The 23,356-nt window shown below is 42.3% G+C and overlaps 2 protein-coding genes across 2 annotated transcripts in view; one reads left to right on the top strand and one right to left on the bottom strand.

Moving 5' to 3' along the window:
• The window catches only part of tln2b (talin 2b), a 40,368-nt gene extending 24,205 nt beyond the window's left edge, over positions 1-16,163 (bottom strand). The window contains exons 1-9 of the mRNA XM_079567773.1: positions 15,749-16,163; positions 5,431-5,590; positions 5,262-5,359; positions 3,701-3,830; positions 3,382-3,534; positions 2,984-3,126; positions 600-727; positions 280-343; positions 80-184 (exon numbers count right to left, since the gene is read on the bottom strand). Coding sequence (XP_079423899.1) covers positions 80-184; positions 280-343; positions 600-727; positions 2,984-3,126; positions 3,382-3,534; positions 3,701-3,830; positions 5,262-5,359; positions 5,431-5,566 — 957 coding nt within the window. The 5' untranslated portion in view covers positions 5,567-5,590; positions 15,749-16,163. The remainder of the gene's footprint in view (positions 1-79; positions 185-279; positions 344-599; positions 728-2,983; positions 3,127-3,381; positions 3,535-3,700; positions 3,831-5,261; positions 5,360-5,430; positions 5,591-15,748) is intronic.
• A 2,090-nt stretch (positions 16,164-18,253) lies between these two features.
• c2cd4a (C2 calcium dependent domain containing 4A) lies at positions 18,254-19,610 on the top strand. The gene has a single exon (XM_079567772.1). The coding sequence runs from the start codon at positions 18,309-18,311 to the stop codon at positions 19,569-19,571; it is 1,263 nt and encodes a 420-aa protein (XP_079423898.1). The 5' UTR covers positions 18,254-18,308; the 3' UTR covers positions 19,572-19,610.
• Positions 19,611-23,356: the final 3,746 nt, after the last annotated feature.

The following is a 23,356-nucleotide window of genomic DNA, read 5'->3' as shown; positions in this document are numbered from 1 at the left end:
ACAATAGTACAAAAAAGCTTTTATGAGTAGTACTAATAGTCTTATTGATGACAAATGTTATGTTGACTTGTTTACTTACTTTAACCAGGAAGAAGGAGACTCCATATGTGGGAAGGGACCTGGCCAACTTCACGTACTTGACTTTGGCCTCGATCTCGGTCATCTCTCCACATGACTTATGGTCCTGGTGAAGGGAGCAGTGGGATCACAATTACATGGTGAAAATTGCCTGTAAGAAATAAGCGGTTTCAGCTAATGCACAAAATATTTTACACATACTTGGAATATTTTCTTCTCTGCCCCTCGCTGCTTGATGTATTCCTTGGGCAGGAACTCCTTGAGGCTGTGGAGACACATGACATTCCCAGATGAGAGAGGACAGAGAGAGATTTGTAGAAGAACAGAGGGAGTCAGGACGGATGTAGATAGTGCCGATTTCTTGCATCCAGAAGGTCAGATGTTTGATTCTATCACTGATCACACACTCACTAACCACATCTGAAGTATGGATGAATGCTCTTCACACTGAGCTCTTAACCAAACACTGTGACGTTAGGGAGACAGAGGAGAGGACAGAAGGGAACATGTGTGATACTCACTCCAGAAATCCCGGCTTGTGTTTGTGCTCCATGTGGGGTCCAAACTGCACCTGAGCCTGGATCCCCGCGAACTCACAGGCCTTGTCGAAGGAGACCGGGTGTGAGCCGTTCAGTATGTCGTCCCGGGCCTGAGGAGAGGAGGAGAATGAGACAGAGCTGTGGGAAACGGAGAGAAAATGTGATGACCCTGGGTGTTTTTCAATGACAACTGGAGGCCAATCGAGCGCTGAAATTAATATATAAATAATCAAATGCACGACAATATGGAGGGTGCAGTATATAGATGTCCTTTTTTCTACAAATAAAATCACAAAAAGGGAATTGACAGTTCTGTTTGCACTGACTTATTTTACCCAACCATCTCTAAGATTGTGAAGGTTCACGGCTGATTAGCACCAGTGAAAAGTGATTTGCGCTTCACTGCTCAGCTGGTCTATATTCTGTGGAGAGGGGCTTTGTTGGCTCGATCCACAGCCTCAGTGCATGAGTGCTGCTGCAGATGCTGTAGCATTAGCCAATGAGCTGCAGCTCGCTGAAACAGCTGCTGCTAACAGTGTAACACTACAAGCACCACACCCACAGGCTGTTCACAGGAGGAGGAGAGTCACACTCTGCTCTCCAGTGGATCAGGGACTGACAATGAGAACTGAACAATTATTTTTAGGGCTCTCTCTCTCACATATACAGAAGATGCGCCATAGGGCTAGTTAAAAAGTAAAAAATATTAATATAATATAATATATTAAACGATAACACATGTAATCACTTTTAATTGATTTTAATATACGCATGAACTTAACAAGGTGTCTGTTTGTCTTCCAAAGAAGGGAAACTGAACATATTATTCATTAAAGACATATTAACATACAGCAAGCCTAGATAATAGGAAAAACTACAATGCACATTCCCAAAAATCAGATAAAGCACAGTTATTGCTGGGTCTAAAGAGCCATAAACGGGACAGTGTCAGAGGCCTTGAGTTATTGATTTTTATATGGTAATATCTCACCACTACCTTGAGCGAGAATAGAAGCCTATTTTCTCTTAATCTAGATCAGCAGAATAAAACCAGTTGATGTTTGTATATGATCATGAAAATAATCATTAAAAAAGAAAAAGGAAAATCAGTTTAATGACTTTTGAATCAAGTTGAAATAACAAGGCCTTCGGTTAGGTTAATACGAGCTGTAAGGTTTCCCATAGTGTTCTGCAATACTTGTATAATTATTAGCAACAACAACAACAACAACAACGTCAAACGTGTAAATCTGGCACAAATTATAACAGCAAGACACATCCTGTACATCAACAGAGCTGTAAAACAACAGGTAATTTATGTTTATGTTTTTATATAACATGTTAACATTTAAGATAAAAAAATTGTTCAGTCCTTGTTTTTGTCATCGTATAATTACAATAGGACTGAAACAGAACTGAACTGTGAAACTCAGAAAGATAACCATTAAAAACCAACAGTATCTACTTTTAGTGCAGAGTGAGCATGAACAAGACAGCAACATGGGGATGTAATGCCCAGCAACAGCGAGTGGGAGTGGCTGTTCATAGAGATAGAGAGGAGACGAGCACAATTTCAAGTCATTCATAACTATTTCCGACGTTGCCCCTCCCTCAAATGCCGACAGTCACATTTTTTACACATTATCTCAGAGTACTCGGGCACTTGGAACAGGCCCACCGAGGCTGGGGAAGCAGAGGGGGGTTGTTTTGGAGAGAGGAAACTCCAGCGCTGGAGAGAATGATATGCACCATGTGTCTGTGTCAAGGGTGGGGTGCAGCCCTGATTATGTCAGACTAGAACAAGGCCAAAGGAGGAAAAGAGAGGGAAAGAAAACAAAAGAGGAGTTTTGAGAGAGGGGGCCGGAAGTTCAAATCCATGATGTCATGCTTTTTCTAGGAAAGTGTGTTTTAAACAGAAACCTGGGAGATTTGCTGGTCATTTTAAAAAGCTGCGGCTCAGCAGGTCTTAGACACAAACAATGAATGATGCCAAAGGAATTACAACAGGAACGGTACAGCTCTGACGAAACTGAACACTCATCAATTTACAGCCAGTACCTAAGTCTTTCTTTCGTTGATAACCTTACAGTCCTGCTGCTGTAAAGTGAGTGATATCAAGATAAATCAAATCTAGCTACGGGCACAAACAAAGTAACCTTGAACCTTGAACCTTGAACATTGTCCAACTATATCATCCAACCTCATGGGTAGTGGTGTTAATTGTGGTCAGGGAACATGCAAATTACATATAGAAAGGCCTTGGATTGAACCCTGTCTTGCTGTGAGACAAGAGCGCTAACTGTGGACATGTCGCATGAGTGGAGTGCAGTGACATTCATTCATTCATCTTCTTTATTTGACATTACCTGGACGTAGAGCAGGTTGAGCTGCACTGGGTCCCTGGAGTCCACGTTCTGGTCGGAGTAGAAGAACTTCCTCCTGAGCAGCAGAGTCTCACTCTCCTCTACTCCCTGCTCACGGAACGTTCGGCTGTGGTCCAGCCAGTTTACTGAAAATACACGCATTTTATTGAGCTTCAGGGAACACAGATCTCACTCAATCTAATGGCCAGTGTGTATGCTGGCATAATAGTGTAACATATCCAACAAAACACATCTGTTGTGGTGAGTCTCACAAATTAATCATTCAGTATTCTCCTGCCATCATGCACTAAGGCAAATTGAGTTAACAAAGTTTGCACAGTGTGTTTTTCTAGAGTCACATACAGAAAGGCAAGTACGGAGTGTAAAAGGTTGACACTCACAGTCATCATCTGTGTGCAGCTTGGCCTTGAGCTTCTCCATCTTGCGTTCATCGCGAAGCAGTGTCCGCTCTTTCTTCAGGGTCCCTGTGCCGTCTTCCTTCTTCTCCTCAGTCGTTTCTTGAATAAGCGAGTACTCCTCATAGTTGGTGATTCCTGAGAGAAAGAAGGTTTCCAGTCAGGATGGATCTCTTTGCTTAGATGAAAAGGCAATATTTACTCATTCAGACGTACAGAACTGTTCGAGTAGGTGTATCTAAGTGACTGGTTACTATCATTTGAGTGAATGGCCAAGGCCTCAGCACATATGTGAACCAAATACCTATTCTACTGCAGATGGTGACAAGCAGCTCTCCAACTGTTTTAGAGTCGTCCACCATAATAGTCTTCACCGCGCCATCCAGCATTTTGATCTTCTGAGGCCGCTGCTTCTTCTTGTACTCCAAAACATCCTGGGCACAAGGAAGACGCAGCACTGCGGCTTTACCACCAAATCCAGAGTGATTAATTGTCAAATTGTCAAAAAGATTGTGATATGTATTTGGTGCCACTGTCTCAGCTCTAGGGAGTGTATTCAGAGAAGATTATGTCAGAAAAACTGCTCTGTGAACACTTTTGAAAGTCAGGAACAAAACCATGCACCAGATTAACAAAATCAGATGATAAAAAAAAACTCATTTTAAAGCATCCTGTTTATGAAAGAAATCATGAAAGAATATTGAATATGAAAAAGAACAATCACGAAATCCTCTGTGTCTGAATGCATCTCAATATCATAAAACAACAGGCATTAGAATTGAGCCTCTGGAACCATTTAAAAAATAATCCCCTTTTTGCCCCAAAACAGCAATTTTTGTACACCAAAAAGTTACTTGTTTTTCAATGCTGCTATGACTCATTGATACTATTTTCATCTGCCTTCATAAAGATGAGTTTATATTCCGAAAACATCCTTATCTTTAAAGGAATAGGTCACCGTTTTTACATACTGAGATATGCTCTTACCTCACTTTAGACGTGTTAATATATCCCAGTCTGGTCTTTGTCCGTGCGCTCTGCCAGGCAAACGGAGCACATACGCAGCCTCTCCCACATGTCATATAGCTCCAAAAAAGCTCACGATAGAAGCTACCAAGCTCTTCCACGTGTTCCCTATTTAAATAAAGTTACGTGAAGTGTTTTCATGCGAAGTATATTTACACAGAAATGTAGCATGTCGATTTTATAAGCAAATAAAAAGGGGGACTATATTGTGAGGCGTAATGATACGAGGAGTAAAACGTCCGCGCAGTAACTCTTAAAGACTTCTCCCGCTCACTTCCGTCAATAACCTTTAGGAGTTACTGCGCGGACGTTTTACTCCTCGTATCATTGCGCCTCACAATATAGTCCCCCTTTTTATTTGCTTATAAAATCGACATGCTACATTTCTGTGTAAATATACTTCGCATGAAAACACTTCACGTAACTTTATTTAAATAGGGAACACGTGGAAGAGCTTGGTAGCTTCTATCGTGAGCTTTTTTGGAGCTATGTGACATGTGGGAGAGGCTGCGTATGTGCTCCGTTTGCCTGGCAGAGCGCACGGACAAAGACCAGACGGGGATATATTAACACGTCTAAAGTGAGGTAAGAACATATCTCAGTATGTAAAAATGGTGGCCTATTCCTTTAATCGTGAGATAGATGCATGGGAAGGACAATACACACACACACTCTGGGACTGCTGAGTTTTTGAGGCGACACAATGCACTATTCGTTATGATGAGTTCTTTTGTCAAAGTTGTTTCTCTTTTGAAAAATACCATGCTATGTGCAAGTTTTTTAATGTACGTTTTGTGTCAAAAAAGAGGATTGTATAGAGGGAAAACTCAAGAGCTTACTCCATTCCGAAGCATGTAATAATCCAAGGTTCTCCCCGATTCCAGCCAAATTCCTTTTCTGGGATCATCGTCCGACAGGAACAGGCCATAATCTGAAGCTAGCACAGATAAGAATTAAAACGCAGGTATTACAAGTCATTCGTCTCATTCTATTTAGCGTTTCACTAACCTTGTCCAGACTGTGCTTCGGGGACTCTCTCTCGAATGATCCTACAGGCGTCATACACAGGCGTGGAGGGTTCGAACTGCATGGTCTTCACCACGTTGCACTGGCGAACGCAGATCTTCAGGGAGAGCGCCACCATGTTGCTGTTTAACGTAGTACACACCTGCACAAGCACACAGGAGTGATCTGTTAGTGCTTGTTCACAGTGGCAGACACATAACAGACATCGTAATCACAATAATTGGAGTGCTGCCATTTTTAGCAGTATTTTGCAATGAATTCTGTCTCCATGTAGTATTTCCCGGACCTTTCGCAGAGCTACAAAAAAACTCTGCACCCTCGCTCTTCATTTTTTGCTCTGTGATGGACAGGCTGACAGTCAGAAGAGGTCAGGCAGGAATCTCTGTGGATATGCGCAGATGACATCGTGATCCGTGGTGCGAGCAGATAAAGAGATGCGTTTCTGGCCTGGAAATTGAGAGGCAGAAGCTGCAGAAATAGAATGAGAGAGACCTTGTTTGGAGCGGTGGGGCTTACATAGTGCAGAGGTGCTGGATTTGAAGTACGGTGCAATGAAGCGCGCGGAAGGAGGTCAGGGCGAACGTTGTAAAAGGCGGAGAAAGGTGTCAGCGTATGGGTGGGCGATTATGACCACACGAAATCGAATCTTTCCCTGTGATGTTCTGTCAATCTGGAGAGCTCATGGTTCTGCGATTCAGTGCTTTTATGTCTAATGCAATTGAGCTCTGTAAAACAACAAAGAAACAAAGATACAGCCCATTTACTTACTCCGAGTGAGAGACAATATGGTGCGATCTCTCAGTAGAGGCAATAGCTGTGTTGAACGACCACTTAAAGTTAACATAAAGTGACTATGCGTAAAAGAAGCCCATAGACTTCATAATATGATGATATCACCCACCTCCAGCACTAGGCTGCAGCTCATGAGTTGCATATGCGGTACAGGGACCGAGCATTAATAATTACACATGTAAGTACAGCTAATTACAAATGAAAGTGTAAAGTGTAACAAAGGTGTACAATGTGCAGTTTCAGGTGTTTTGGCCGTCATATTGCTATAGATGTGCCAGCTTTATGAAGTTTCATAAATTGAGGAAAATGGCCGCATAACTAACGTGCAAATACACTGTTCCTAATGTGAAACTGCACATAAGCAGCGGCTGTAATCTAAAGCACGGGCTGTAATCTAAAGTGAGACGCTATGGTCTGTACCAATGGCTGCTGGCTGCTCTGCTTTGTGACAACAACACTAGGGGCCACCATTAGTCCTCCATTGCTGTAGTACTTCTAAAAACAACTTTAAAGCCTAGTTTCTAATTTTCTTAAACTTGCTACGCTCTAGATATTCCTCCTGTGATAATGCTGGGTTAGTTACAATTGAAGAAACCAAGCGTAAGGTACATTTTAGAAATCTCGTATACTAATGAGGGCCGGATTTTAATTGACAGGTCGTTTGCATTAGAGCTAATGGCGTGGGCGCAGCTACGACTGAACTACGTGCCTGGCGAGGTCCGAGTCGACAGTGAAGATCCCGCCCTTCTGCCCTTTTTAGGAACATGCTACGTCAGAGCTGGGTAGGAGGAGTCTGTAAATTCACCATTATTTCCCCCTCGAACGTGGTCATTGTAGCAAACGGGGAGGAGTGAGGACGGTCTCTGGGAAAATAAGAGCATACCTAATGCAAATACACCATACCTAATGTGTAACTACATATCAGTGTGGACTGTAATATAAAGTGAGTCACACTACGTACACCTTTGTTACACCTTGTGTACGCCTTTGTTACACGTACATCTGTATGTTTTACACTTCTGCTAGACTTTGTACGCCTTGATTAAATCTTGCACTGTAAGGCCCCTGTACTTACATGTAGGCCTGTCACGATAACAAATTCGAAGGTTGATATATTGAGGCAGGAAAGTATTGCGATAAACGATATTGTTGACTCTAACGATACTGTCAACTCTCAGGCATAGAAATGACAGTAAACTTTTTGCTCTAAAAGTGCATCATCATATCCTAAAATACCACACAAGCTGCAATAAACATGAAATGTAATGTAGCTCAATTTGTATGAACAACTACTGGTACTCTTAAGCGGCATTATTTATGTATAAACCAATAAAATAAAATAATACTGTTTATAAATAACAAACTGCTTTATTTTGAGCAACATCTGTGGTTTGTTTGAGTTGAAATTTTCTTCACATTAAAACTGTGATTACCATTTCAGTCAACAAAATATGCACACTTTTGTAAAAAAAAATAAGTCGAGATATACTGTGAAAGAGCATCCTCTCTATCCAAATACCACCTCATGTTCCCACGCTTGCCCCAAATGAAACAACTCCCGTATTTTTCAACCCTGGTTTAAAAATGTCTTCCCATACAGCAGAGGGAAGTGGAAACAAAGATCCACGTTCACACTGTCTCTTCTCTCTATAACCACAGATCCTCGGGCAGAGCTTCTCCAAAGGTGTTTGTGCATGACTCTCCATAGTCCTCTGAAGGTGCAGCTAACACCACCACATGCCTTCTGCTCTGGGGTTTTTCTCTCCCACCCTCCACTTTGATATAGTCGTAGAAAAGCCGAACACTGCACCTGTCCCAGATTCCACACACTGTTTCAGTAAGAAAAAAGGAGCAGTATGTTTATTTTATTGATTTGACCATGTACATGTGCCTTCTGTATATTGACTAATCAGATGAAATAACACCCAGGCAGCTTCGAGTTCATATTGTGAAAATATCTCACAAGCCTTTAGGTCAGGGGAGTCCAAAGTGTGACCTCCTAATGACTGCGTACACTGGTATTTGAATGAGAGTGTGAATGGGTGAGTGGCTCCCTGATGTAAAGCGCTTGGAGTGCCTAATGCAGGAGAAAAAGCGCTATATAAATTGAGACCATTCACCCTCTATAAGCAGACGTTTGTGTGTTTTACTCCCACCACTGGCATCCAGTCAGAGTAAAGGTTGAGTACAATGATTACAATGACAACCCATACTGCATTCTGTTTTTAATTGAGATTAATGAACACCACTTTTAACAATGGGCTTAAAACTGAGGAAAGAAGAAAAGTTGTCATGGTGAGGGCAGGTTCATCCAGTGTAAAACGCAGCTAAATCACCTCATATCATAACTTGAGGTGAATTATTATATTAAACATTACATACAGTATGTGCACTGGCGGCATGCGACACTGGGGAAGGCCACACGGCAGGGTCGTGAGTAAACGTATGGTTTTCAGAGGAACAATTGCATCAAGGCTGCCTCTTTTGTATTTTATCAGCATGCCCTTGCGCTTATTGTGCACTGCTCAATAGCGAATACAGTGGAGTGAAACTAAAATAGTCCGAGGGTCATGACTCCCGCCGCACAGCAGTCTGAGTGGAGTCTGCATGTCCTCGCTCTCATTCTCATCATTAAGCTGTTTGCAACTGGCGCACAATGCGATAGATACGCTCCATCCACATGCCTTGAGCGCCTAGTCTTACCTTGCCACCAGGTCGACTGAACTCACACAATATCCATCCGTGACTTTTTTAACCACTTGCTGTATATAAATAGAAATGCATTAGTCTTAAAGTTATAGCGCTTTTTTAGACACTCAAAGTCGCTTTACAATTTCATGCATTATTCATTGACTCCCCACACTCAGCTCAAATCCCCTCTAACCACCACACAACGCTCACCACAATTCATATGGTGTGCGTGAAGTGTTAAGCCCCAAGGCCTGCTCAGGTTGTAACTGTCGAAGATGGTACTGATGCAACGGAAATATCCAAAATATATGTGGAGCAAAAGTCAACCATTCTGTGAGTGAGCAGGCTAACGCAGACCTCAGCACTTCTGCAGAGTGTCATGCTTTTGATTCACAAATGCCTCGGCGCTCTCCCGACGTCACCCCACACAACTCATTACTGCTGACACAAGCTTGTAATTAGTTAATTGGGGGCATTCAGCCAGCTAATACTCATTATTTCTGCTTTGGAGTGTGACGGAGTAATGCTCGACTATCAGCTTCAAACACCTTCAAATGTATCATAGTCCATAGTTCTCCAAATGTATTTAATAATTAACAAGGCTTCAAAAAGCTCTCTCATTAGAGAAGGTGCTCACATTACAAGCACTCGTACCAAGACCAAAAGAAAATGCAACGGCGGATTCTGAATTCTACAGTTCCACCTGTCATACAGCTACACTGCACCTCCCATGAGTTAACAAGGATAATGCAGACAAATACATGACATACTCACTGTGCTTCTGCAATCAGAGGTTAAAGGCATTTCTACCATCTCAGTTCTGTACAAGAATAAGATTATAAGCATGCTTAATAACTTATTATCTTAGAAAATGAAAGGGACTTCGAGGTCATTGGATACATCCCTCATCACTCCAGTGAACACTGTCTGAGATCGCTATCGAGCCAAGGCCACTGGTCATTAACGCCTCTTGTATGGCACCCTGAAAGAAGGGCCTTTCATTCTCGGGCTGTTGATACAACAATGACACAAAACACAGAAATTTGACACAAAACTCAATCATTTGATTGTGGTATAGTTCATTTGCACTAGACGAACACCTGTGTCCATTGCCTCAGTTTTGTTTGAAAACATTGGCAAAGATCTGTCTGTGTAAGCTCTCAGTGGCAGTTTAATCTCTCGCAGAGCACAGCTCCATTTGCTGGACAAATGCGTGTTCCTTCTCACTCCTACAATTAAATATAGCATGGTGTGTACAGGGCCTATAGGTCACACACTAATGAGGCAGCTGTTCCTTTGCAAACTGATGATACTGGAAATAAGAACTGAAGCTTCATACCTCAGAAATATTCTGCAAAGTCACTGTCACTCGCTGTGTATTGGGAACTTGCATTAACTTTTAAAATGGCCTGATCTGAGACACATTCCTCATTCCTGAAAGCCTTTCTTCATGGACCTTTATCATGTGATCTCCTGGAACAGCACAGGAGCAGAAAGGGGCAGGGCAGACCTGTCTCTGTGGCTCTGACTTCATTAGCATCACGGCACTGTGGCAGCACACGCGAGGCATCAAAGGTCCAGAGGCATTCATACTGAGCTGATAAACCTGAGTACCAACACATAAACAGGTGTATTACCTTTTCTGATGCAAGGATTTAGAGCTACTCTAGGCTCAGAGACTGCTTTTATATAATGATTCTGGACATGAGGCATGTCAGAATATGCTTCCACATATTCTAAAGGGTTTGCTGTAAAACCACATGGAGATACTTTGTTGTTTGCAGAAGACAATTTATTAACCAAAAAATGAGAGCAACCATTATAAATCTATTTCTGATTGGATTGTAATTGCTCTTTCAGCCCTATTAGTGACAGAGAAAGATATATGGGGCACCTCTGGGCACCGGCCACAGAGACGGAGGTCAAGAGGTCAAAAGGTTATGAACCATCTTCTAATCTGCAGCAGCATTGGTGATGTAATAGTGAAATCCCCCTCCTCTCCCAGTCTGAGGAGTACTCTGTGCTCTCCTGTGGGACCAGAGCTTTTGCGGGTTTAGGTAATTGAATTAGTCCCACGGTTCTGCACCAAAGTGGAGCGGATCTATCAGTCAGAGACATCAGGACAAACAGGCCCGGGAAAGATGCTCAGAAGGGCAAGGTTTGTGTTTGTCTCTGCGACAACTTCCAATGGACTCCGAATAACTGCTGTTGCATTATTACCATGGTTTGTAATGAAAGCACTGTGATTGATAAACAGTCCGTTTTCAGTCTAGTTTAAAACTTAAAGGGCAGCATGTAGACTTTTCAGGTTGTAAAAAAAAACATCTCTTTGCCTGTAATCCTATTGCGTTTTACCTTTGACAGTAAACAGATTACAAATGATAGCTTACTTCACTTTCAGCTTCAAGATTCAGTTGCTTTTCAAAAGCAAATTAAAGCTACTACTGTATTAGTACAATATAATAACAATTAAGCACGAAGAAACCCTCTCAGATAAGGTAAAAACATGCCAACTCCACACAGATAGGGTGGCACGGCCTGCGAATCGTACCGAGGAACTGCTTTGTGCCAGAAGTCGTAGAATATCTGAGGCAGAGTCTTGTCTGTGACTAGTTACATTAGGTTATAAAATGTAATACAGTGTTTACTGTTTAGTGCATTTGTAGATCAGGAGTGACTGAATTGTCATTGATTGTACTGTAGGACTATACCACTATTGTTGCCACTGTTGCCCTGGGGTGGATGTTTTTTCCAGGCCAATTTGGAAAATAAGAAAATGTTCTTCATGTTTTGCCTGATGAAAAAAAATGATAGAAATAAACTGATGGAAGTGAGGCAGTTAATTTGCGCCATTTGCCCCTTCAACCACCACCAACTACTCACTCACACTCACACAGTCAGGTTAAGTGTTTTGCTCAAGGACATGACAGTCTGCGCTGGGATTAATATCACTGTTGTTCAGGATTTGAGAACTAAATAACAGGATGTTACATTTTTTGGACAAATGGACCATGGTCATGTTCATTGCTAAGAGGCTTAGCTGTCAGGAAACCTAAATCCCACCCCCCACCCTCTCGATAAACCCCATTGGCCGACCACTTTCAGGGTGGACCCCAACAAATCAGCACGAGCGTGCAACGACCTAGATGACTATGTGGACTGATGAGGCAGTGGCTAAAGCTTGGGCTCAGGTAAGAGTAGTGTGGAGGTAAAAGAATAATAATAATATCTGAATAAAAATAAATCAGGTGTAAAAGAATGACAACTTCACCTATATAGATATACAAAAATAAATTAGTAAGTACCTACAGTACATTAATGTGTAAAATGTGAATCTGTAGCCAGTAAGTGGGAAATGTATCAGTGATCTGCTGGCTTGATAACAGATAAGTGAGATGAGGATTTTCCCAGACTGTTATGGCAGTGAGTGATGCCAGTTACTGTAATGATCAGGGACATGTTGATTTTATGGCATTATAAATAGGAGTTTCTGTGGGATATGTGTTTGAGAGCAAAACTATGGATGGAAATTAGACTGTGGCTACAAACCAGCATGCCGTGTTTACATGAATTGTGTTCATGAACATGCACTGTCCCGACCAAGTCAAATAAATAAACAAACAAATAGTTCTGGTTTGTTGAAAATAGAGCAAGATACAAGAGTCCATATGAGTTCTCTTATGTCCTCCACTCCACACAGATGTGAACAGGACATCCAATTTATAATGAAAATGTTCTGGCAGGGATATATGTCCAAACAATACAAAACAAATAAAGGTCAAATGAAACGAATGAATCTATTGCAAAATGCATAAAAGACAGATTTTCCAACTAAAAATAACTCAAGCGGAGATTCAAGTCATGCTACACTTGATACTTTTCAAATGGACTTATTTAGAAGAAATACTGATATTCTGTTAGTGCTGCACTGAAACACTCTCGAAAACTTGGAAGATCACATCCAAAACGAGTCTCCTCAGATTTGAGAGTTATCTCAAGTGTTGTTGCGGGGCTGACCATCTGTGTCAGGCTAAATTTCACATACTGTATCTTCAGCTTTCTTTGGTCCGTGGAGAGAAACACAGGAAACACAGATTTCAGGTTGAAGTGGATTGAACAGAATTGCCAGCTCATTCACTTTAGGAGGAGCTCTGGAGGTGGGCCAGGCTTAAGTGATCAGATACTGACAGGGAGAGTACCCCCTTCCTACTGCGTGTGCGGCTTAACACTCTGCTGACTCCAGCCGACGCAGCACTTTCAGGGGAATTCTGACCAGGAATGTGTCCCTTATGACGGAGGATGTGTGACAGCTGAGGGGGAATCGCGCTGTCACGAACAAGCCTCCAAAAAAACAGTCCAAGATAATCACTCATTTGGCTTGTTCATTAAATATTAAATAAACAATATGCATCGTCACACAATTACTTGCATTTTTAACTTTTTTGTCATAGATTATAAGGTGAAGTAAGCTGAATTTCGCTGTGCGTCATCTTTCTCTCTCTTCAACCTGTGTGTTATTCAAACAACCAAGTCCAATTGACGAATTTGGAAATGTCTGCTAAAATATTTATGATACGGTTAATAAAGTAAATTTAGAACAAGGGTTTTGGTGGCCTAAAAATATTTTTCAAACTCTATACATCGAACATCAAATTTTGAGACTGTGATGGGCCTTTTAAATAGTGAGAGATCTCACAGCTAAAATGTTCCTACGGTCTTACTCTTAGGCCACACAAAGAGTCTTTACATTGCAGCGTTTATATCTCAGTCACATGTCAGACCTCAGTGATTTTGCGATGTATTGAAGCGTCTTGCTATATGGATATTGCATCACCGAATAGAGCGATAACAAAAACTTATGTAGTGCAGCTCTATTGGAGATAAGCCATAATGTCCTAGGGTTAGCTGATAGTAGCAATCCTTGCAAACAACCTTGAATGCACTGAGTTATAATGAATTTCTTCAATGTGCTGGTTAATGGACGACGTCTCTATCAAGACACAGAATTTCTGCTCGCTACGTTGAGGCTTTATTAGTACCGAAGCCACCTGGAAAGTCGAGCCCCCATAGAGGTTTACCATGTTGATCTTCCTGTGCACTGACAGCTGACCTCAGTTCAATACCATTCAGGATGACTCTGTGCAGTCATATACAAACATGATTACACTGTGGTCCATTCAGGGGCCCTATGCTCTCTGTGATTGGTAACATCTTAAGTTCACCATGCCTGCAGTCCATTCTTGTTAATGTCACTTCAACTAAGAACTACAGCCCAGACTCACGTGACCGTAGCTCCCGGTGTGACAGAGTGAAGAGAAAGCCAATCCCCCTGTACAGTGACTGTCTGGGGGAGGGTGTAATGACCACAAATTGATTGCAGTATTTTTGACCATTTTGATTGTATGGCCAAATAAGGTTCAGATTCACTTAAAGTCCTTGTATACCAAACACTTTATCCCATAATCCCAAATAGCAAAGTAAAGGGATGCACAATATTATCACTACATGTTATCACATTAAGTGATGCAATATCCATGTAGCAAGACGCCACAGAGTATTGCAAAGTCTCCCATCTGTCAGAGATTCACACATTTTTCCAACTGCAACGTCAAAACAAATGCAAACTACCTAAAGTTCAGTTATAGTCTTGATTTTTCTGATTTTGTTGTCTGGTTTTTAAGTCTTGTTTCAACATAGTTTGATGAAAAGAACAATGTTTGTTTATGTACAGTGCTGAAACAAACGGTTTAGTAAATGATAAGATTGTATTTGCTAAATTTTATATAGTTAGCCTATCCAATATTGGACTTTTTCATCATATTGCCCTGCCCTGAAGCAGAGGGTTAGTGTCCTCCTGTATCTTTGACTTCAGCTCATTGAGCACACAATGGAAATTGCATCACCAACATAAAATAAATATTAGTATAGTGTAAACTGCATTCTAAAAGGGACAAATTAGTCAAATGTTTTGCCAATGTTGCTAAGTGGAACTGTTCTTCTTTCTTTGTTTATTTTTGACTGAACAATATACAACATATCACCAAATTATCAAAATATCAAGTGACACAATATCATTATCTGTGGACTCAGTGTATGGCAAAATCCCTGATGTTTCCCATCTGACTGAGATTTATACATTTTTGTAATAACAAAGGCAGCCTGAAACTAAAAAGCATAAAAAGTCTTTACATCATACAAATGTACATAAAATATGAATTGCTTGCAGTTTCTAAATGTAAAAAAAAAGTACAAAAAATAGCGTGTGAAAGTAAAAGGATAGTTGTGTGTCCCTCCTCAGTCATAACAAGCACAAGTAATAAATTGGGTGTGGTTTGTCCGATGTGTCGGTGAGATGAAGTAGTGTTACTCCAGCCCAGGAGGAAATGTCTATTCCCAGTCATGCCTCCCACAGAACTGTCCGCCTCCACCAAACAATCCTCAGCTTTATCCCTCACTCACACATCCTCACGCACGCGCACTGACATTCCCACACACGCACGGCCTCTCGCGAGCACGCACGCACGCACGCACGCACTGAGCCTCCAACATCCTCACACTCGCGCGCGCACACACACATACGCACGAGCCTCACAACTGCCAGGGTCAGCTCTGATGTTGAGCCCAGCCAGATAACATTGAGGTCAAAATCCGCGTACAGAACGCAGCGCTTGTGCGAGGCTTTCGGGATGCGCGGACTCTGGCAGCGCCTTTTCCACCCACTTTTCCCCCACGCCAAAAAATCACTCCAAATGTGACCCAATCTGCACATCACTCGCGCTCCCACACAGCCAAACAAGTAGGACGATGAAACACTAACCTTATTACCTCTTTCTACGAGTCAATGTCACAGCAGCCTGTCATGGCCACACTCAGGTTTGCTGAAGATGTCTGACAGGCGGAGGAAGGCGAGCGCTTGTATCCGACCAGAGCGCCGAGGTGCAGCAGCCTACATGTCAGTGACCACGGGGGGAAAGCCAGCGGATTTTTAAGCGATGTTCGCAGCGCGGTTCACCCGCTCTGAGCCCAACACCGCTCGGCCCGCCACCCTGTCGCGAACCAGCCGTTTTGAGGTTACAGTATCCACAGCGCACCGCCAGACGCGCACTCCCACGGCCGTAGAGCTTAATAAAATGGACGCACAACACCCCGCTTGGTTCCGGGGGTCGGTGCACGGGCTAACCTGGCTGTACGGAAAGCCGACCAGGCGACACACACACACACACACACATCAGCTAGGGTCCTCGCACGCGCGCCAAGCCCCTCCTCGTTTATCGTACAGTGGAGAGATGAGAGGCGAGGCGAGAGGAGAGGAGAGGAAGCGGCGTCACATGAGCCTCTCCATCCCACCGATAAGCGCGCGAGAGGAACTGTCCAGTGAAAAGCTGACCCAAGGCAAAAAGTTGGCCTGTATTTTGGTCGGTCTACGTGTGTTTGAGCATCAATCAGTAAACCCGGTTCCACATATTTTGGGTGACTGTGGGAGCATCAGAATAAAAAAAAAGTGCCCCCTGACCCAGGTGAGTGTAAGCGAAGGTGTGGAATGCCCACATAAACCATGCACAACATGACTCAAATGAACGTCTCCACTTATTAAGGTTCGTGCTTGACATCAGAGGGCTGGCAAGTGTTCTTGCAATAATAATAATCTGGCAGATTATTGTGCTCATCTCCGCCTGGAATTACTCCATACATTTGCTGAATATTTTACATTGCAGTTCCCATCATAGTTAATATCATAAAATGTAGCCAGCGAGTAGAATGTGGGCGGGGATGTGGGTCAATCTTTGCCCACTGGACAGTTGCCACATTGACCACTGGCAATGTGGCTGCCTGACATTTTTACATCACCGCCTCTTCTGTAGGCTTCTAATAAATTTGGCCTGTCTTTTTTTTCTTTTTTCTAAAGTTATTTTAAGCAAAGACATATGATCATACGCACACTATTCAGACAGTGGTCCAAAGCGCCCTCATGTGGTGAAACTAATACCTACCGTTTGGTTTATGTGAAATGGATCAGTGATTTGTCATGAAAAAATAAAACAGCAAATAGCCTGCTACAGCTGATAGGTTTGGCCTAAACTGCACATTTTTTTTGGCCAAGTCTAAGCATGAGTTGCACATTTATTTTACAGCCGATACCAGGTAATGTTTTACGTAATCTCTCCCTGTTTAATGAGACGCAGATTGCCACTTCCAAAACCCTGTCTGTTGCTCATAATGAGATGTCCTCTCATATCAAGCATGCAATTTCCAGATTTACACGGGCCTATAAAATCACCACTAGAGGGCAGCAGATATCTGACTGTATCTGTTTCTCCCAGTTCCAAGCTAACCCCAACAAGAAGCCAAAGTTTTGTGACAGTATTTTGATGAGTCCATTAATGGTTAAAAGTTAATTCTGTAATATAATGAACCAGAACTGACAACACGACTCACACTCATAATCTGAAACTACATCTCCTAGTTTTTATGAAGAAAACATAGGGGAAAAAAGTAAATTATTGCACCTATGGCCTTCTAAAATACATCAATAGACCAAAAATAACAATCTACTAAAATAGAATCTAAAAAACTATTATACCACTTTTGTAGTAGGCAGCCTCAGTCTCCTCCATCCTCCTTACTGGGAAGTGGACTTGGACAGAACAATCCACCTGTCCACTGTGTAAAGATGTGACGCTGACAGTGTGACATCTTTCAAAACATCTGTTGAGGTAATCTCATCTCTCTGTTGTGTGGTCCCAGCCTGTGTCGCTATGGGAACAGGTGGGAGAGCAGAGGGGGCGGCCCGTGACGAGGGGCATGTGTTAAACTGGCCCTTGATCTGGAACAGTCTCAGAGCTTCTGGACTGGACACCAGAGATCATCGCTCAGTGCATTTCCATCTGTATCCACGACGAGGTAAGAAACTATTGATTATTTATGAAAGAAATCTGTAGGAGATTTTTGTTTTGTTAATTTAGTTGTTTTCCATAAGGCTATGATACATTACAAGTGTCCTGCATTTATTGTATTGACCACAGAACTCATGAAGAGAAACTAGTAATGTGATGTCAGAGTGAAAAAACGTGCAGACTCAGCATTGTATCTTTTTATGTTGTTTGGCATATGATCTAAAAAGGCACAATACGCAGATCCGACAGTAGCTGGATCCTTCAAAAATATTTTACCCACAAAAATCCCCCAAACGTTGGATCTTAAGCACTACATGTGGCCTAAAAACTTTGTCAGAACATACTTTCATACTGGAAAGACACAGTAGTTAACAGAGAGCATATTTTCTGATACTCTTCATTCTATTTGCAGATTTTACTCTGAGGACTCTCATGTAGGTTGTGGAGAAGCTTCGCGAATCCGTGGACACTTCCGGACAACCCATGCCCTCAGCCGATTTCAAACTCAAACTTAGCGGCATCATGTTTGGCGAAAAGGTCGACAAGCCCAAGCGGATTTCCTTGTGTCCCAATGTCATCACTCCGGACAACATCCCAGAATTCTGCATCCCTCCAACCATCCCATCCCTGCACCACAACTTAGAAAATGTCCGAGTCCAGCGTAATGTCCAACCAACACCCAAAATTACCTTGGAGCCCACTCACTATGAGGTCTCTAATCCACATATTATTCAAGTAGAGAGTGTGGATGAAAGCCCGGGAGAAGTTTGCAGTGACGAGGAAACTACGAATGCAGATCCACAAAGCCAAGCTGCCCTGTCCCTTCCACATTTAGCCAGAACGCAGACTTGCTACGGCTTTTGCACCTTACTGGAAAGCCCGCACACTCGCAGAAAGGAATCCATCTTCCATAACGACTCTGCTTCCCCGTTACTTCTCCCCCGAAGTCGCTCCAGTATTTGCCCTAAACTTTCCCCTACTTCCTCGCCCTGTTCCTCTCCATCCTCCTTCAGCCTCAACCACCTATCCTCCCGGCTGTCCCCTCGGTCTTTGCACTGGCAACATGCCTTGGACAGTGACACGACCTCCTCAACAGAGTCCTCACCGTTTAGCTCACCCCTTTTAAACCGATACCCCAAGTCTTCGCTTTTCAAAGCCCTGAGCCATGAACTGCTTCTGTCCCGGAATATGAGGAAGGCAATGGTATCCAGGAACAACTCTCTGTCCACCGATGAGGGCAGTTCCACGGACAACAGCCCCAATATCATGAGGAGGGGGTCAGAGGTGCTGAGCGAACTGCCCAGTAGCTGCAGCCTGGCCCCTCCTGCTGTTTTCCCCTTGGATCTGAGCTTGCACCGGGAGAGGCTGATGAAGGAGAAAATGATTCCTATCGGCAAAGAAGGCAGCTTGAGATTGTTCGCCGAGTATTGTCCCGACAATTTGAGACTTCGGGTTCGCCTGATCAGCGCAGAGGGCTTGTACCCACTTTCTGTAGATCCTAAGATAATAAACTGCAGTGTGAGCCTGAGTTTGGTTCCAGGGAAAGTCCAAAAGCAGCGGAGCACAGTGATCAGAAAGAGTCGCAACCCAATCTTCAATGAGGATTTCTTCTTTGACGGTATTACAGAGGAAGACTTAGAACAGAGGTCACTCCGGTTCAAAGTGGTCAACAAAATGTCCACCTTAAAAAGAGACTATCTGCTCGGAGATTGTGATATGCTTCTGTCAAGCATCGTCACAGTATAAAGCTAGTTACTTCTCTAACTATTATTTATTTGTATTTATTAATAATTGTTCTGTTTCTTTTTGTAAAATTACATTTGTTATGAATAAATTGTCAAAATGCTATTGTTTTGTCTTTACAATTCTTTGATCTGAAAAGGCCAGTGACTAAATCAAGCAGGTTTTTGTTGATAAAAAATGAAGCAAACTCATACAATTTTCTTAGCTATGGTGAACATCAATGTGAGCAAGTGGATGTTCGTCCTTCAGCCATTGATGGCAGTCTTAAATCTTCAATGTTTCAGTACCCTGTCATAATGGGCTGACATATCATAAAGCACAATATTCTTTTTATGTATTCCTAGACAGTTCACTTACTTCACATTCTGTTGGCAAAACTAAAAAGAATGTTGGTAAAAAGGTTAACATGAAAAATACTGTCAACATAGTAATAAAATGGATTTATTGAATAAGTGCGGCAAAAGTAAGTCAAACTAATGAATACATCCAGGGAGCCCATCCATTTTGAACACTAAAGTTGATACACAAAAGTTATTTTCACACATGTGCCCAGGACATTCTCCTGATAACGCCAGGAGATTTGAAAACAAAAAACAACAACAAGGACAAATTGACGGTTCCATATATACAGTTACACGGGATAGAGTAATACAGTGCTTAGCCAGAAGGCCCAACCTCCCAACCTCGGAAATCAGTGGCTTACTGTAGTATATGATTATGTCTCCACTCAACTCAGGCAAATAGTGCCTGACAGCTGTATTAGTGTGTGCAAACATGTAGGTAAAGCAAAGTTGACATGAAATATACTCTCGTCGGGCCGTGGGAATGCAATAACATTAATGAAATAGCTGTGGTTGTCTGTCGTCAAATGTTCCTCCATAAAAGTTGCAAAATATACAATATTTTGGGAAATATTCTGGCTTGAACAATTAGTAGAAAGCATGTAGATTATTCGCTATTATGGCTAAGCATCATATGGAGAGAAGCGGACAGCGGATCGCCTTTCCCTTAATCCCACTGTTTTCATTCTGACCTTTACCAAGATTAAAAATATCCACCGAAACAGGAGACTCTCCAGAGGGGGTGGAATTTTGTAGACTTTCTAATTAGTTTGGAGTCAAAATTCTTGTCGAGTCTGTGTGTAAACATGAAGTTCACGAGACATCCAAACCAAATGTGGAGAAGACTTCCTCCTCCGAGCCATTAGGAACAGGCCTAAAAGCCCCGCTGCCATTATAGCTAGTTAAAGATTAATCCTTTTCCCAGTACTATGACAGAGGAGGTGGTCAAAAGGCCCACAAGTACATCACTCCCTGGAACTCACTATACCATTCAGCTTCCAGTGATGGACATGACCAACAGAGCTTGTGGTTTTTAAAATACCCATGTCACAAGGTATTGTCAGAGCATCTCCATGTACAGTTGTGTACATAAGATAATTTTGAGGGCAGCTATACTTGTGTAAACAATTTATGTCTTTGGATATATTTACAGGTCCTTAGTTTATTATTTAGTTTATGATTATACACAATACATTTTTGGCACGAACATTACACTAAATGACACTTAAAACAGTACTAAGTAACTCATGCCCCTAGAGGTCATAAGCGCCACTGCAGGTGTCGTAGCATGTTGTGGTTTTTTACTCATTAATTGTCCGTGAGAGTAAATACTACGCAGATAGGAAAGACAAAGGGAGAGAGGGATATTGCACATCCAATTACACAATAAAGATCATTTTTTATAACTCAAACTTGGCTGTAAAAACTGTTTAAATGGCGCCAGCTCACAGCTAGCTTTGCCTGTTAGCCTGTTAGCGTCTTCTTCATGATTCCATAAGTGTGTATTGGTGACTCCTACCCGGTGGCAGCAAAGTTGCAATTGTGGTTTTCTGGCCAGGGACACCAGGGGGAGATAAAATTATCCCATTAACACTTGTATTACCCCCAAAGGGACTACAAACATGATTTATTAAGGTAAACAAGTTACTTAGTTCTGCTTTAAAATTCAACCATTGGTTGGATTTACTATGGGTTTAGAAGCTCACATTTCACAATTTGAACGCGAGTGGTTGACCCCCTCACACTACGAGACACGATTTTCTGTGACTGTCTTCTGCTTGTCACGCAACTGACAATTATGGGGCAAAAATCTGGCAAAAAATGTGTGTGTGTGCTTAGAGAGAGAGGAAACAAGAAACAAAACATTCATGCAGCAAAACACAATGCAAGAATACAGATCAACAAGACACAAGATTGCAATATAATGATTAGTTTACCACAATTTGTGCCTTCGTGGCCTTCATACTGTTGAGATGGCTCTGATGTGACAGAATTTTGTCTCACGTCTCACTTTGAGGCTGTCGTGGGAGACAGATAAAGTACCAGTGCCACACCAAAATCCATGCTTTTTCCCCTCAATAACAAGCTGTGAGGACACTGGTAAATGCAGTGATTTGTCGAGGGCCGTGTTGACTCAGCTGGACCAGTGACCGCATAGTCTGTTTGCAGGATTTCCCCTAGTTCTTTGTGTGTAGCTTTCATTACTTTAATGTTCCTCCCACTCACTCTTTTCGCACAATGAGGGCATAACTTTTCTGCCACTGAGAATAAAGCATATTCTTTATCACACACCTACTCTCATTACAATCTAGCAAATGGTTTGTTTCTGGTAACAAATAGTGATGTAGGCTTTATCAATAGGAAACATCAGTGTCCATAAGGCCCGCGCATGCTGATTGTAAATGGAGAGGGGAAGTGACCAGCCTCGGCCGTTTGCAGAGTTGCTTGGTTACCTGCTTTTACCGGACGTCATTGCCCTGATAACGAACATGAACAGGAATCATGGGCACTACACTTTATACCTGTGAGATTTTGTACACAATTCCTCAAAACCAAAACATAGATTTACATAACGAGTCTCCCATGTGTTGCCTTTCCCCGTAGAGGCAGTTGGAGATTGAGTAAAATAAAACTACTTTGATAACCTGGGATGTTGGCCAAATATATACATGAATTAATACATAATATTAAATGATTAGTTAAAGAAAGCAAATATGAAAATTAACAAAAAATATGTCACCAGCAGTAGAATCAGCATATTATTATGGATTTATTGAATTAGTACAGCATATCTAGCGGAGATTTGGAAGAAAACGAAACTTGTCTTGTCTTGTAAACAACCAGCAACTTCTTCTCTCTTGGTACAGCTGTGCTTTTTGCCTTTTTCTGCGAACTGCATTAGTGGTTAAGCTAAACACATTTGAGACCGACACATTTCTTCTACTGAAACACTGAAGAGGCACCAAGAGCCCCCACACCTGCAGCACAGTGGAGGCGTCAGAAGAGGAGCAACCGGAAACAAGGAAATGATGGTGAAGGACTGTTGTGGAGCGGAAGGAGCTGCGCAGGAGGGAGAAGGAGGAGGTGGAGCTGACCTGTGCAGGACACCATGCTCTAAAACAGGGACAAACCTCAGAACTAACACCTGAACACAATTTTGGTTGTACAATGACACATAAGCACTAACTTACTTAGTACTTTGTCACATGGGCAAACTGATGGTTTCAACATCACCAACAATGTGTTTAAAGGTACACTGCGTAACATTTTGAACTAAACTGTTGTTGGCAAAACAAACATGCTCCTAATGACCAGCTCAACACAAAAAGGGCTATTATTGCAGTGTGTAATAAAATAATGGATTTGGATGAGGACCTAACCTGTTCAAGTCTCAAATTCTACTGCCTTTGGTGACATCTCCATGGAAACGAGCTGGAGACGTACCCA

Source organism: Gobius niger, assembly GCF_951799975.1.
Source record: "Gobius niger genome assembly, chromosome: 12".
Taxonomy (NCBI): Eukaryota; Metazoa; Chordata; class Actinopteri; order Gobiiformes; family Gobiidae; genus Gobius; species Gobius niger.
This window is presented reverse-complemented; position numbering and strand designations above follow the sequence as displayed.